The sequence below is a fragment of the Scyliorhinus torazame genome, chromosome 8, assembly GCF_047496885.1.
Source record: "Scyliorhinus torazame isolate Kashiwa2021f chromosome 8, sScyTor2.1, whole genome shotgun sequence".
Classification (NCBI taxonomy): domain Eukaryota; kingdom Metazoa; phylum Chordata; class Chondrichthyes; order Carcharhiniformes; family Scyliorhinidae; genus Scyliorhinus; species Scyliorhinus torazame.
In genome coordinates this window covers 75,076,191-75,089,644 of record NC_092714.1, presented here as the reverse complement: position 1 = coordinate 75,089,644, position 13,454 = coordinate 75,076,191, and the positions used below count along the sequence as shown (strand labels likewise).

The window sequence follows — 13,454 nt, the reverse complement described above, 5'->3', positions numbered from 1 at the left end:
ACCTAATCTTTGGACTGTGGGAGGAAACCGAGGCACCCTGAGGAAACCCACACAGACACGTGGAGAACTTACAAACTCCAGTCACCCAAGGTCGAAATTGAACCTGGGTCCCAGGTGCTGTGAGGCAGCAGTGCTAACCACTGTGCCACCGTGCCGTTCCTCTTAATTGGCTACATTCTGGCTGGAGCAAAAAGAGGCAAGGTAGGACTTTTGGAATACATGTAAATGTCTTAAATCATGACCTTTTGAATGCTGTGGGGTAAATCTTAATATGTATACTTGGATTTTTAAATTTGTGATAAATTTACGAAAGCATGTTTTCATACTATTCCAGAGACACAGGAAATGGCCCATATTTGCCTCTTTTTATATTTAATCTATTCCCCCTCCATACTGCTTAATCCTGTCCCTCCAATCAACACTAAAGCTGCAAGCTCATGTAGTAAATGCCCAAGGAACTTAATAGGAGCATTGTCAGATAAAATTTGACACATTCACTTTGAAAACTCCTGTCTCTTGTTATGTTTGGATTATTCTAGGCCAGCATTGCTCCTGGCTTTGCTGGGCCTGAGCCATTTCTTCACTACTGCTATGATGTGATGTGTCAAAGCTAATTTCCACTCTCCAATTCAAGTATGGCACTGGCCTGTTACGAGTCTATTTTCAGTGGGCATTGCTACTTACGCCCATCCATTCTCTTTTATCCACCCAACTCAGTCTAATTGTCTGATAATCAGACTGCCAGTTCCGAAAATAAAGTGTTGGTTGTTAGTTTACTGTTGAGTAATGCTTACCAATTAGAAGGGACATATATAAAAGAGCTTGTCCAATACCTTATGCTTTACACAAAAAAGTAGAAGCTGAGCTCAAACTGCTGGAGGACTTGAGAATAATTAAGCCTGTGCAGTTTTCTGATTGGGCTGTCCCAATTGTACCTATGGTTAAGTCGGATGGGACTGCCAGAATCTGGCAGATGACAATCAATCAAGCTGCGAAATTGGATTGGTACCCAATACCTAGAATTGAAGACCAATATGCCAAATTAGCTGGGGGTTTCACTTATATGAAACTTGACATGAGTCATGCCTACCGCAGTTGGGAGTTAGACAAGGCATCGAGGGAAGTCATGACAATTAACACCCACAAAAGCTTATTTCAATTTACCCGGCTGTCATTTGAAATATCTTCAGCGTGTCCAATATTCCAATATACAATGGAAAGCCTCTTTCAGGATTTAATAATAATAATCTTTATTAGTGTCACAAGTAGGCTTACATTACACTGCAATGAAGTTACTGTGAAAATCCCCTCGTCGAAACACTCCGGCACTAGTTCGGGTACACAGAGAATTCAGAATGTCCAATTCACCTAAAAAGCAGGTCTTTCAGGACTTGTGGGGGGAAACCAGAGCACCCGGAGGAATCCCATGCAGACACAGGGAGAACGTGCAAACTGTGCACTTACAGTGACCAAGCCGGGAATCGAACCTGGGACCCTGGCGCTGGGAAGCAACAGTGCTAACCACTGTGCTACTGTTTACCCAAGCTAGTAGTCTATTTAGATGACGTGTTAATTACAGGAGCTTTTGAGGAAGAACATTTAGCAAATTTTGAGGAAGTCCTGCAAATTTTTTAAAAAAAGGAATAACACTAAAAAATGCTCAAGAAGTCACTTGTCTTGGATTCAGGGTCGGCACCCAGGGACTTCATCCTAAGTGGTGGTGGGGGGGGGGGGGGGGGGGGTAGATTTGGACAATCAAGGAAGCACTGTCCCCCCAAAACATATCAGAATCAAAATCTTTCTCAGGCATGGTGAATTATTATGACCAATTCATCCCCGACCGTTCAACATTGCATATGCTTCTTAAAAAGTACCAGAGCAGGTATTGGAGTGAACCTCAAAAAGAAGCCTTTGAACGAGTCTAATTAGAGTTGTAGCCATCAAACCTCATGGTTCATTTTGATCTGTTGAAAGAAATAGTTCGAACCTGCGATGCTTCACCCTGTGGGATAGGAGCAGTATTGTCCCACAAAATGGAAGACGATATGGAGAGACCTATTGCTTATCCTTCTTGAACACTGAAAGATGTTGAGACGATTCTCAAATAGAAAAGGAAGGTTTGGCTGTTATTTATGGAATGAAAAATTTTCATTAATACGTTTTATGGATGTCACTTTGGGATAGTTACCAACCATAAGTCACTCTTTTGACCATTTCATCTCAGAAAAGTTAAGTTACGACTTAGACCGGCTTGTTTCCTATTCACATACAAAACACCTTGTGCAACTACAGGTGTGACCCCGCTGAGTTGCTCATGGGAAGGCATCTTCGAACAAGATTTGATTTAACATTTCCGAATTTGGCGGTGAGATAAAGGCAAAACAGAATGCACAGAAGAAATACCATGATTCTACAAAGCGTGAGAATGCTTTTGTGGTAAATGATTTAGTATATTTAAGAAACTTCAGTGCTGGTCCTGATTGGGTCCCTGGGAAGATCGCGGCCAAGACAGGTCCAGAATCATATGTGGTTGACATACAAGAAAAGAAAATGAAGAAGCATGTGGACCATCTGAGGAAAAAGAACCATGTACCGCAACAATTGACCAGTCTGTTCCTGCTACGCCTGTTAATGTGACTCCAGCAATTGTAAGTGGAACCAAATCCAGTAACCCTGAGGAGGGGTCGAGTAACATTCCGGTGGGAATTGGAGAGGTTACCAGTACTAGAGCACCTGTGCAAACTAGAAGCCTTCCTACTGTCATTTCAGATGAAACTACTTCGACTGCTAAAGAATTGCAACACTCTAAATGATTTAGAAGATCGAGATAGACATACTTATTGAGAGACTGTGTTCAGGTTTCCCCCCTTTTGCTGTGTAATATTGTAAAGTTTATTGTAAAAAATTAAGAAATTGAAGGGGAGGGATGTGGTGAGATGCCCCTTTTCTTTTTTGGGGGGGGAGAAAAGGAAAGAGTTCAGGCATCACATGACCCATCAGGCCAATTGCAGAGGCGATTGTTTGACAGTTGGAGTCTGGGAGTCATGGAGTTTGGAAGTATTCTTAACTCAGTCCTGTAATTCGTTGTTTCCTCCAATAAACCCGTTAGTCTATCTGTCGAGTGAGTGGTCATCTTTGCAGCTATTACAGCAAGTTAGCTTAATCAAATTAAGACAATATTTCCAAGGGCGATGATGCACTCCTGTTCCCGATGCCACTAGTTGTGGAAGACCTCAAGCATGTTGGCGGACACTGTCTGTTCCCTAGTCAGGGACATGCAGGTGAGACATAGCCGTGGGAGAGAGTCAAACAAAAGTAATTGACCCACTCAAATGCCTACTGCCTGGAACTGCTGATGGTTCAGTAGCCAGCCACTCCAAGCCATCTGAATGTTACCAAAGTCAAAGACTTTCATAAACAGAGCTTTGCACATTCTCAGGTCAGCACATGACAGCCGATGAAGTAATTATGTTCTGATGGTCATCAACCTCAAATGTTAACTATTTTCCACCCTAGATGTGGCCTGACCTGCTGGGTATTTCCAGGATTTTGTTTTTAATTTTGAAATGTAGTCAGTTGTATACAGGAGGATATAGATAGGCTGAAAAATTAGATGGAGAAAGGGCAGATGGAAATTAACCCGGACAAATGCAAGGTGATGTGGCGACTAGGGGCTTTTCACAGTAACTTCATTTGAAGCCTACTTGTGACAATAAGCGATTTTCATTTTTCATTTCATGATGCATTTTGGGACATCCAATTCAGGTGGGAGCTATAAAATAAATGGCTGAACCATCAGGAGCATAGACACAGAGCCATGGGCGTGCAGGTCCACAGTTCCTTAAAAGTGACAGCACAGGTAGAAATGGTGGTAAAGAAGGCATATGGCATGTTTGCCTTCATCGGACAGGGTATAGAGTATAAAAGCTCGCAAATTATGTTAGTTATATAGAATGTTGGTTAGGCCATGTTTGGAATACTGTGTCCAATTCTGGTCACCACATTGCCAGGACGTGGAGGCTTTGGAGAGTACAGAAAAGGTTTACCAGGATATTGCCTGGTATGGAGGGTATTAGCGAAGAGGAGAAATTGAATAAACTGGAATTGTTCTCCCTAGAGAGACGGAGGCTGAGGGGCAACCTTATAGAAATTTATAAAATTGGGGGGTCTAGTTAGGGTGAACAGTTGGAAATGACAATTACAAGGGGGCACAAGTTCAAGGTGAGGTGGGAATAGGTTCAGTGGAGGTGTGGGAAGTTTTTCTTTTTTTTAAAAACAGAGGGTGGTGGTGGCTTGGAATGCACTGCCAAATAATAATAATCACTTGTCACAAGTAGGCTTCAATGAAGTTATGGTGAAAAGCCTCTAGTCACCACATTCCGGCACCTGTTCGGGGAGGCCGGTACGTGGATTTTGATTACAAGTCAGCTAATTAGCCCACTGTGCTAAAACAATGAGGTTGAGGCAGATACGTTAGCAACCTTTAAGACTTATCTGGATAGACACATGAAGGATATAGGCAGTTGGCCTAGATAGGACACGTGATCGGTGGAGGTTTGGGAGGGCTGAAGGGCCTGTTCCTGTGCTATACCGTTCTTTGTAATGCAAGGCTATACAGCCACCAATATGCACGCATATCCAACTAACAGCAATAAGATAAATTTTAGTCGTTCGTGGACCGCAAATTACTGGAGAAACATCAATGAGAACCCCTACACTTCTTTGAATAATGCCACCATACCTTTCACACAAATTGGAGGGACCAAATGGGGACTGGTAGAACTTCTGAAAGATAGAACTTGGCAGTGCACCTCCAACCACAGTACTCCCCTCACTATTGAAGTGGGGTAGAGCTCGATTCCAGTCATTCATGCTGACCGGAGGGGGGGGGGGGTCACCGTCCATGTGGAGTTTGTATATTTGCCCAGTGTTTGCGTGGATTTCACCCCCACAACCCAAAGATGTGCAAGGTAGGTGGATTGGCTATGCTAAATTGCCCCTTAATTGGAAAAAATGAATTGGGTACTCTAATTTTTTTAAAACCATGCTGACCCAGGACTCTGCCCCAAATGATGGTTGAATTTGTGTATTCCATAAATCCTAAGTCAGTTTTTCTAATAGGCCTAAACAGAGGCTATCCAATGACTTGCTGGAAAAATGTTTGACATTTTGTTTTGAGGTCAAGACAGTTTTGCGATGCTCAATCAATTACAGAATGTACAGATTCACCTAGAGATGGTTTAATAGCATCCCAGATTATACCAGTGTCTTTCATAATATATCGAGTGCAAATGTACATAATCAAAAATAACTTTCACCTATACAGCACCTTGAACAGTAAAAGTCAAGATGCACTTCTTGGGAAGGAGACATCTCAAGCCATGATGGAGCTGAAAGTTTTGCAAAAATAACTAGGTAGGATGCAATTATACACCCTTTTAAAAACAAGACATTAAAACTGCATTAATTCCCAACACGTCAATACAAGTACCACGGCAAAAAGGCTCTGATGCTCGACAAGACCGATGTTCACACTAATCAGGGTGAATAAAAACCAAACCATCATTCTGAAAGGCATATGGCGATGGATAGAATAAGTAGAATTTGTTCAGGACAACTTGAGGCATTGAAGTCAATCATGGGGAGCAGCAAAACTAATGGCTGGCAAAACAAAATCCATCGCCCGCCACCGCAAAGAAACGGAGACGCAAACATCTTAGAAGTACAATTAAAAATATACATTTTCCATCGCCTGAAATTAAACCTTCTGCTGATCTTACTTCCAGGGAACACAGGTTAACTTAAATTATGCTAGAACATTCCCGACTGTCGGACGCGCGCTCCGGGTTAGACGGGGGTGGGGTGGAAACGATCAAGACTCAAATTTCACAAGGCGACTCCCTGTTTGTCGGATCCCATTTTGTGCCGCGTCACCCCTCCCGTTTAATATGAACAGTTGGAGAAACGAACGAAATAAATTTATTAAGTCATCAAACTGCAACAGTGATTTACTTTGGAAAGTGTGGGGGACCACATCGCTTTTGTTGGCAGGCAATGTTTCTTCCCCCCCCCTTTGAAAATAAATCCCCACCGCCAAAACATTACCGCTGCTACCACTAACTGTCCGACTGAAGGAAGCAGCAAACACACCTAACCGTTCCCACACATCGTGCCCCGCTCCCTCTGTGCCACCCACCGGGCCCCAATCACAACCAAACAAACATGGAGCAAAACTAAAGTTGTGCGTAGCGAACATTCCTTTTATATCCCGACGAACCCTAACCTTGCTGACGTGAGTGGTGGTCTCGGTGATTGGCAGCCGCGCAGCCCAATGGGACGCCGGCTGACCCCGGTGCTCCTCCCAAAGGTGGCCGGGCGCTGGGCGATGGGGCCAATGGGAGCGGGCGGAGGCCGGAAGGGGCGGTTCCTCGTGCCAGTTGATCCCGCAGCACGGACTGACGTAAATCAACACAGCGGCACGTGGGGCGGGCCGCCGCTGCCCATTGGCCGGGAGTGGGTTTGCTGTTTGTGCGCTTACGGCGTGGATTCGGTGTGACACAATTACAACTTTCTGCTTTGAAGTTTTTTATTTTTTTCCCTAATATCCTTTCAATGCTATTTTAATTCTTCCCCTTCTGAAAATAAGGACTCCAGCAACGCATGATAGGAAGGAAGCAAGAGCCTGAAGGATGTGAAAAAAACCAAAAAAATCCACGGAAATAATAAAGCATAACAAAAATAAATTGCAAATTTTTTTTTTCATCTCTGTCTGTAAACCCATGAAATCCTGTGGAGTATCATTCGGTGATGAGGAAAAGAAAATGGCGGCGGGAAAACCGAGCGAAATTGAGGATGACTTTCCAACTCTGACGCCCCAGGAGAGAGACTCTATTGCAACTCTCGATAGGTTAGAAAATTCTGCAAGTTTTGTCTTGTGTTTTTGATTAAGTTTTAGTGTTTGTGCATAAATTAAAACAGATTTTAACGTATGTCATCTGTCTGTCGCTATCGCACAGCCGACTGTTTGGATTTCTGAAGGTTCATGAAGATGGCGCCAGAACGAAGGCCTTGTTAATAAAGGTAAGAGCTGAGAGATATCAGTCTTTAAAAAAAATATTTTGCATTTTTGTTCCTATGTAGTAATACCAAACTAATGCAGTAACCGCCCTCCCACCATAAAGCAAGGTTTGTGAAAGCCTTCCCACTTTACATGGGGTTAGGCTCATTGAGGGGTTTTCTTTTATATATGTACTAACTTGAGAAGCAAGGGTGCATATGAGCAGAAACGTCCACATATATTGACCGTGTAGTATGAACGACGACTTTTCATTTTTGCCTGTGGTGTGCATTACATTTGGTTACACGTTGCGCATGTCCTCCCTCTATATGCTTTGCCTCTCAAGTCTCCAAGCTCTATCGTGTGGGTTTTGTGTTGTGTATGGGTTGAAGTTTTGCTCCGCGTTAAAAATGGCTGCTTCTCTCCAAGATGGCGGGACAGGGAGGAGAGAGAAAAATAGTGAGTGATTGGTAGGAGAGGACAACAAAAAAAACTCGGGCCAATTTCAGCAGTAACTGATCTGAAATCTGCATTGTGTTGTGTGAAAGAAATTTACTTATTAAAGTGCCGAAATAAGGCCCGTTGACGAGATTGTTTATGCGTTTTTGAGAAAAAATACACAATGTGGTTCACTCAACCTGTAGCACCAAGCAGTTAAATGTAAAACATAATGAAATGGCTGTTATGCCACAGAATGTGTGTGACATTGCATGAAACATACGTATTTTAAGTCGCCTATATATGTATTGGTTGCAATTGCTCAGATGATGGGACTATATTTGTTCCAGGAAAACTTTTGTTAAAAAAATGGATATTTGCAGGACTCTGGCTATCTGCACCGCAGTATACGCGTTTTTAAACCAATTTTGTAATTGATAATTTTCGTATACGTTGTGAACAGAATGTCCGTTTTCTCCAGTTTTTTTTTATTGTATACTTGAAATGTTTCTTTCCGATTAGAATTGCGTCTGTTTTTGTTTTTAATCGGGTGGCAGAGGTAGAAACCTAGTTTACGTAAGTGCTGTGCCCGGCATGTTCCTATCGCGCTATAATGGCTTCCATTGGTTCGATTTTAGTTAAATTGTTTTTTTTTTGTTGAATTCATGTTTTGTCCTAGTGCGTTTTTGTAATGTGTTTGAGACATCACTCGTTTCTTAATTCACCTTCCAAATGATCAATGTATACCATCAAAGTTTTATTCACTCACTAGGTAATCCTTTATAGGGGGTCACTTCATTTAACTGTAACACAGTGTAATGTCATTGTGTTAGCTAATTAAAACAATTGTCATTGTGAGCCTATAAACAAAAAAAATCCATTAACTGTCAATGACAGTTGTGTGTGAAAATTGACACACTGGACACAGTATTAAGGTCTGGTTGAAAGCGTTTGACTGTTTGCCTTGTGTAATCAAAATGCTTTTTTGATAGAATTCTGTGAGACTCCTTTCATGTGAATCATCGCATTGCACCCATACCTGACTAGTCTGTTCTAAGGAAATCATAGATATTCCAGTGCATTGGATGCAAAACTTCCTTTTGTCCTCTTAACTGTTCTGGTTGGAAAATATGAAGTTTCCATGTGACTTATTGCGCTTGTCTAGTCATACAAATAAGCAAGGTTCCAAGTTTGATCTTGAATTTGTGCTAAATATGCTATTAATCATGGTTGAGGTAGTGGTGCTACAGATATTCTTACTGAGGAATGATAAAAATAGTCCTGCATCTGACAGCTATTCAGTGACTCTGCTTGTTCTATGGATGTTGGATAAGATGGGATTGTATTATGATACACTCTTGTCATTCAGTTAGTTCAGAGGCTCCCCTCCCAAGTCTCACCACCCTGCAGGAATAAGCCATATGGCTTGTCGAGTCTTTTCTGTCATTCAGTACTAATGTGGCTGCTCTTGGGCTTCAACTCCATTTTCCTGCCCATTCCCCATATTCCTTGAATCACCAAAGATCTGTCTATCCCAGCCTTAAATGTTTTCAACAATAGAGTATTCACATCCCTCTGGGGCAGAGAATTCCAAACATTCACAACCCTTGAATGAAATAATTTTTCCTCATTGAAGTTCTAAATGATCCGCCCCTTATCCTGAGACTGTGCCCCCGGACATCTACCTTCAAAATCTTGACTGTTTAATTGGGATCACCTCTAAACCCCAGAGAAAATAGACCCAATTTGCTCAGTCTCATCATACAACAGCGAACTCATCACCAGGACCAATTTAGTGAGTCTTTGGTATACGGCCTCCAATGCAAGTATATCCTTTTAGTTTCAAAGTTATTCACTTTGGTCAAAAGTGTAAAAGAGTTCAATGTTTTTTGAAAGATGAGGCATTTGTAAGTGTCGATGCTCAATGAGACTCATGTGCTCGTACAAGGAATGCAAAAAGTTAGCATGCAGGTATATGTGAAGATCAAAAATATGCACACTACTCTAGATGCAGTCTCGTGAAAACGCTGTACAACTGTGGCGAGAGTTCTTTATATTTGTACTCCAATCCCCTTGCAAGAAAGGCCAGAATGCCATTTAGCTTCCTTATTGCATGTTCCAACTGAATGCTAACATTTTGTGTTCATGTACAGTGTCTCATTGAACATCAACACTTAACAAGTTTCTCACTTTTCAGAAAATATTCAGCTCTTCTATTCTTTCGACCAAAGTGAATAACTTCACACTTTTTACATTATAATCCTGTCTATAGCTCTTTGCAACCTCTGTCTGTCTTCCCACAGTTTGCCTTTCCATCTTGCTTTGTGTCATCAGCAAACTTAGATACCTTTCTCTCTCTTCATCTAAGTGATTAATAAAGATTGGAATTAGCTGAAGCCCCAGCACTGACCCTTGCTGTTCTTCACTATTGAATACTTGCTAACTTTGAAAAAGTACCATTTATATCCACTCTTTGCTTCCTACCCGTTAACCAATCCTCTATCCTTGCTAATATATTACCTCCGACTCTGTATGCATGCTTATCTTGTCCGTTAACCTTTTGTGTGGTACCTTATCGATCCATTTTGGAAAACCTAGGTATATTACATCTACCTTACTGGTTACAGCCTCAAAAAAACACCTTTTATTAAACGGGAATTTCCTTTAGTAAAACAATGCTACTTGTTTTAATCGCACCCTGCTTTTATTTCCTTGAAATATATTGCTGCTGTTTCATTGTCAGTGTTAAAATGTTGAACTCCCTTCTTGTCATTTACTACATGGATTGCAGCAGTTCAAGATGACTTGCCATGACCTTCTTGAAGACAATTGGGAATAGGCAGTAAATGCTGTCTTTGCCAGTTACATCTACATACCATGTATGAATTAAAAGAAAGTAACTTTAGACTTGCACATGAAGAATGGCATCAAAATGCAATGCCCATGGAGTCATACTCCCATCAAGGAGTCAAACAGTTGCGAAGAAAAATAATTTTCAGAAGCAGTTTTACATAACCAACTACATGTATAAAAAAAACAAAAAATAACATTGCATTTGTTGAGAATCGGTACAGTGTATTGTTCTTTATACTTCTCTCTTTAATATATCCTTAGTCTAACTTTCATCACTGCCATTGACAATTTAGTGGTTTCAAAAATATACTGCTCCGTGTAGACTAGTCAAATTCATTAGTGAGTTGTCCAATATTTGAAACTTAACTGCGAATGTAAAATTCTAATCTTTGTAAGTTATCTATTGTATATAGTTGTGGCATATTTTTGTTTATCCAAGTAGTGTAGTGCTGTTTACGGGCAGCACGGTAGCATAGTGGTTAGCACTGTGGCTTCACAGCGCCAGGGTCCCAGGTTCAATTCCCCGCTGGGTCACTATCTGCGGAGGCTGCACGTTCTCCCCATGTCTGCATGAGTTTCCTCCGGGTGCTCCGGTTTCCTCCCACAGTCCAAAGACATGCAGGTTCGGTGGATTGGCGATGGTAAATTGTCCTTGGTGTCCAAAAAGATTCGATGGGGTTATTGGGATACGGGGATAATGTGGAAGTGAGGGCTTCAAGTGGGTCAGTGCAGACTTGATGGGCCGAATGACCTCCTTCTGCCCTCTTATGTTCTTTGCTAGTTGTAAAATTATGGCAATATATCCAAGTTTTGATTCAGCATGTGCAGAAGAGACCTAAATTAAATTTTTTTAGTTTTACAGGGGGATTTAAAAAAAAATTGAGTACCCAATTATTATTGTTTTTCCAATTAAGGGGCAATTTAGCGTGGCATATCTGCATAAACTGCACATCTTTTGGGGTGTGGGGGGGGGGGGGGGGGGTGAGAACCATGCAGACACGGGGAGAATGTGCAAACTCCACACACACGCTGAACCTGGGCCTGGATCGAACCCAGGTCCTCCGGGCCATAGGTAGCAGTGCTAACCACTGCACCATCGTGTCGCCATTCACGGGAAATAGATGGTATTTTGAACACTTATGTTTGCTTAGTTTAAGTATTTTCTGAATACTGCTTTGTTCACTGGCACATTTTCTGTGTACACATATATAGCTCCTATTCCATGTGCAGCTGCCTAATAGCAATAAATCAATAACAGTGTCTTAAGGGTAAAAATTCAGATACTCTGATAGGGGTGAAGGGAAATGGTGGGATGTTGCATTTTTTTTTAGGGAACCTTCTAGAGTGTCCCTGTAGCATTTCATCTGCCCTCCTAGTGATTGCTTACCATTGCGGAATTCGGAGTAGAACATTTGCTTAGGGAGTCTTGTGTCACGCATGCGGACAAATGCTGGGGATATTAGCCTGGGAGAGGGTGGTCACGTTGTTACGCCTGTCCTGCCAGTGGATTTGCAGGTTGTTCTGGCGGCAACGCTGGTGATATTTCTCCAGGGATTTGAAGTGTATGCTGTCGATTGTCCATGTTTCTGATGCATACAGGAGGGCGTGGACCATGGCTGCTCTGTATAACATGAGTTTGGTGCTGGGTTTGTGGTCTTCGTCTTGTGGTCTTCGTCTTGGAACACTGTTTGTCAGGTGTCCGAAGGCTGCACTGGCGCATTAGAGTCGATGTTGGATTTCATTGTCGATGTCTGCTAACGCTGTGACGAGACCTCTTGAGGTATGGGAAATGGTCCATGTTGTTTAGGGGCTCGCTGTGGATCTTAATGGCCGGGGGCAGTGTTCATGGAATTTACAGTGCAGAAGGAGGCCATTCGGCCCATCGAGTCTGCACCAGCCCTTGGAAATAGCACCCTACCCAAGCCTGCACCTCCACCCTATCCGCGAAAACCAGTAATCCCACCTACCCTAAGGGCAATTTACCATGGCCAAGCCACCTAACCTGCACATCTTTGGACTATGGGAGGAAACCCGAGCACCCAGAGGAAACCCACGCGCACACGGGGAGAACGTGCAGACTCCTCACAGACAGTGACCCAAGTCAGGAATCGAACCTGGTACCCTGGAGCTGTGAAGTAACTGTGCTAACCACTGTGCCGCCCGTGTTGCATGGCAGGAACGGGCTGGTAGAGAACCTTTATTTTCTGGATGTTTAGCCTGAGGTCCATTCCCTCATAAAGCCTCGGTGAATGCGTCGATGATGGTTTGTAGTTTGACCTCTGAGCAGACGCAGACATTTACGCACTGCAACTTGATGGAAGAAATTGGGCTGCTGTTGGTTCAGTCCTCTAGACTTCGGAGCTTGAACAGTTTTCCACTTGTCCTGTTGGTTAGCTCCACTCCAGCAGGGAGCTTCTTGGTGATGGGATGAATGTTGGAATGAGGAAGACTGGAGAAGAGCATTAGTGCAACGATGTAGTCTTGCTTGGATTCCACTTTGCATTCGTATTGGGTCTGTGGTGGATCTGTTGGTGAGGATCACTGCTTGCATGTCATTGTGGAGTAAGCGGAGGATGGTGACTAATTTCTGCTGGACCCAGATTTGAGGAGGATGTTCCGCAATCACTCGTGGTTGGCAGTGTCTAAAGGCCTTTGCGAGATCCAAGAAGGGTTGGTCCTGCTCCCTGCACTTTCATGATTTGTTGCATGCTGAAGATCATATCCATTGTGCTTCTTGATATTTAGAAGCCACATTGAGACTGAGGGACTCGTCAGCTACAGGGAGGAGGCAGTTGAGGAGGATTCTCACTTATCCTGTGATGAAATGCTTTTGTAATATCTGCAGGCGGACCTGTCTCCTTTCATGAAGATGGTCGCAGTTACAGCATCTCTCAGAACTCCCGGCAGGCTCTCTTTTCCCAGACAACGGTGATGAGTTTGTGCATTTGAGTGTCTCTCGTCCGTGCTTTAGTACTTCAGCGGGGATTCTATTTGTGGCAGAAGCTTTGTTGTTTTTCAGCTGTTGGATGGCTTTTTTGACCTCTTGGTGCGCTGGTGTTGTGCTGAGATGGTGGCAGGTAGTGATTTGTAAGATGTCGCTAGCGCT

General features: G+C 42.8%; 1 protein-coding gene across 3 annotated transcripts in view; it reads left to right on the top strand.

The window, feature by feature from the left end:
- Positions 1–6,487: 6,487 nt before the first annotated feature.
- kdm6a (lysine (K)-specific demethylase 6A) overlaps positions 6,488–13,454 on the top strand; it is a 444,294-nt gene continuing 437,327 nt past the window's right edge. Inside the window, exons 1-2 of one of the 3 annotated variants that reach the window (XM_072513834.1) lie at positions 6,488–6,907; positions 7,017–7,080. In XM_072513834.1, the coding sequence (XP_072369935.1) occupies positions 6,780–6,907; positions 7,017–7,080 (192 nt within the window). In that variant the 5' untranslated portion in view covers positions 6,488–6,779. The remainder of the gene's footprint in view (positions 6,908–7,016; positions 7,081–13,454) is intronic. The other 2 variants (XM_072513832.1, XM_072513833.1) reach the window with 2 other exon arrangements.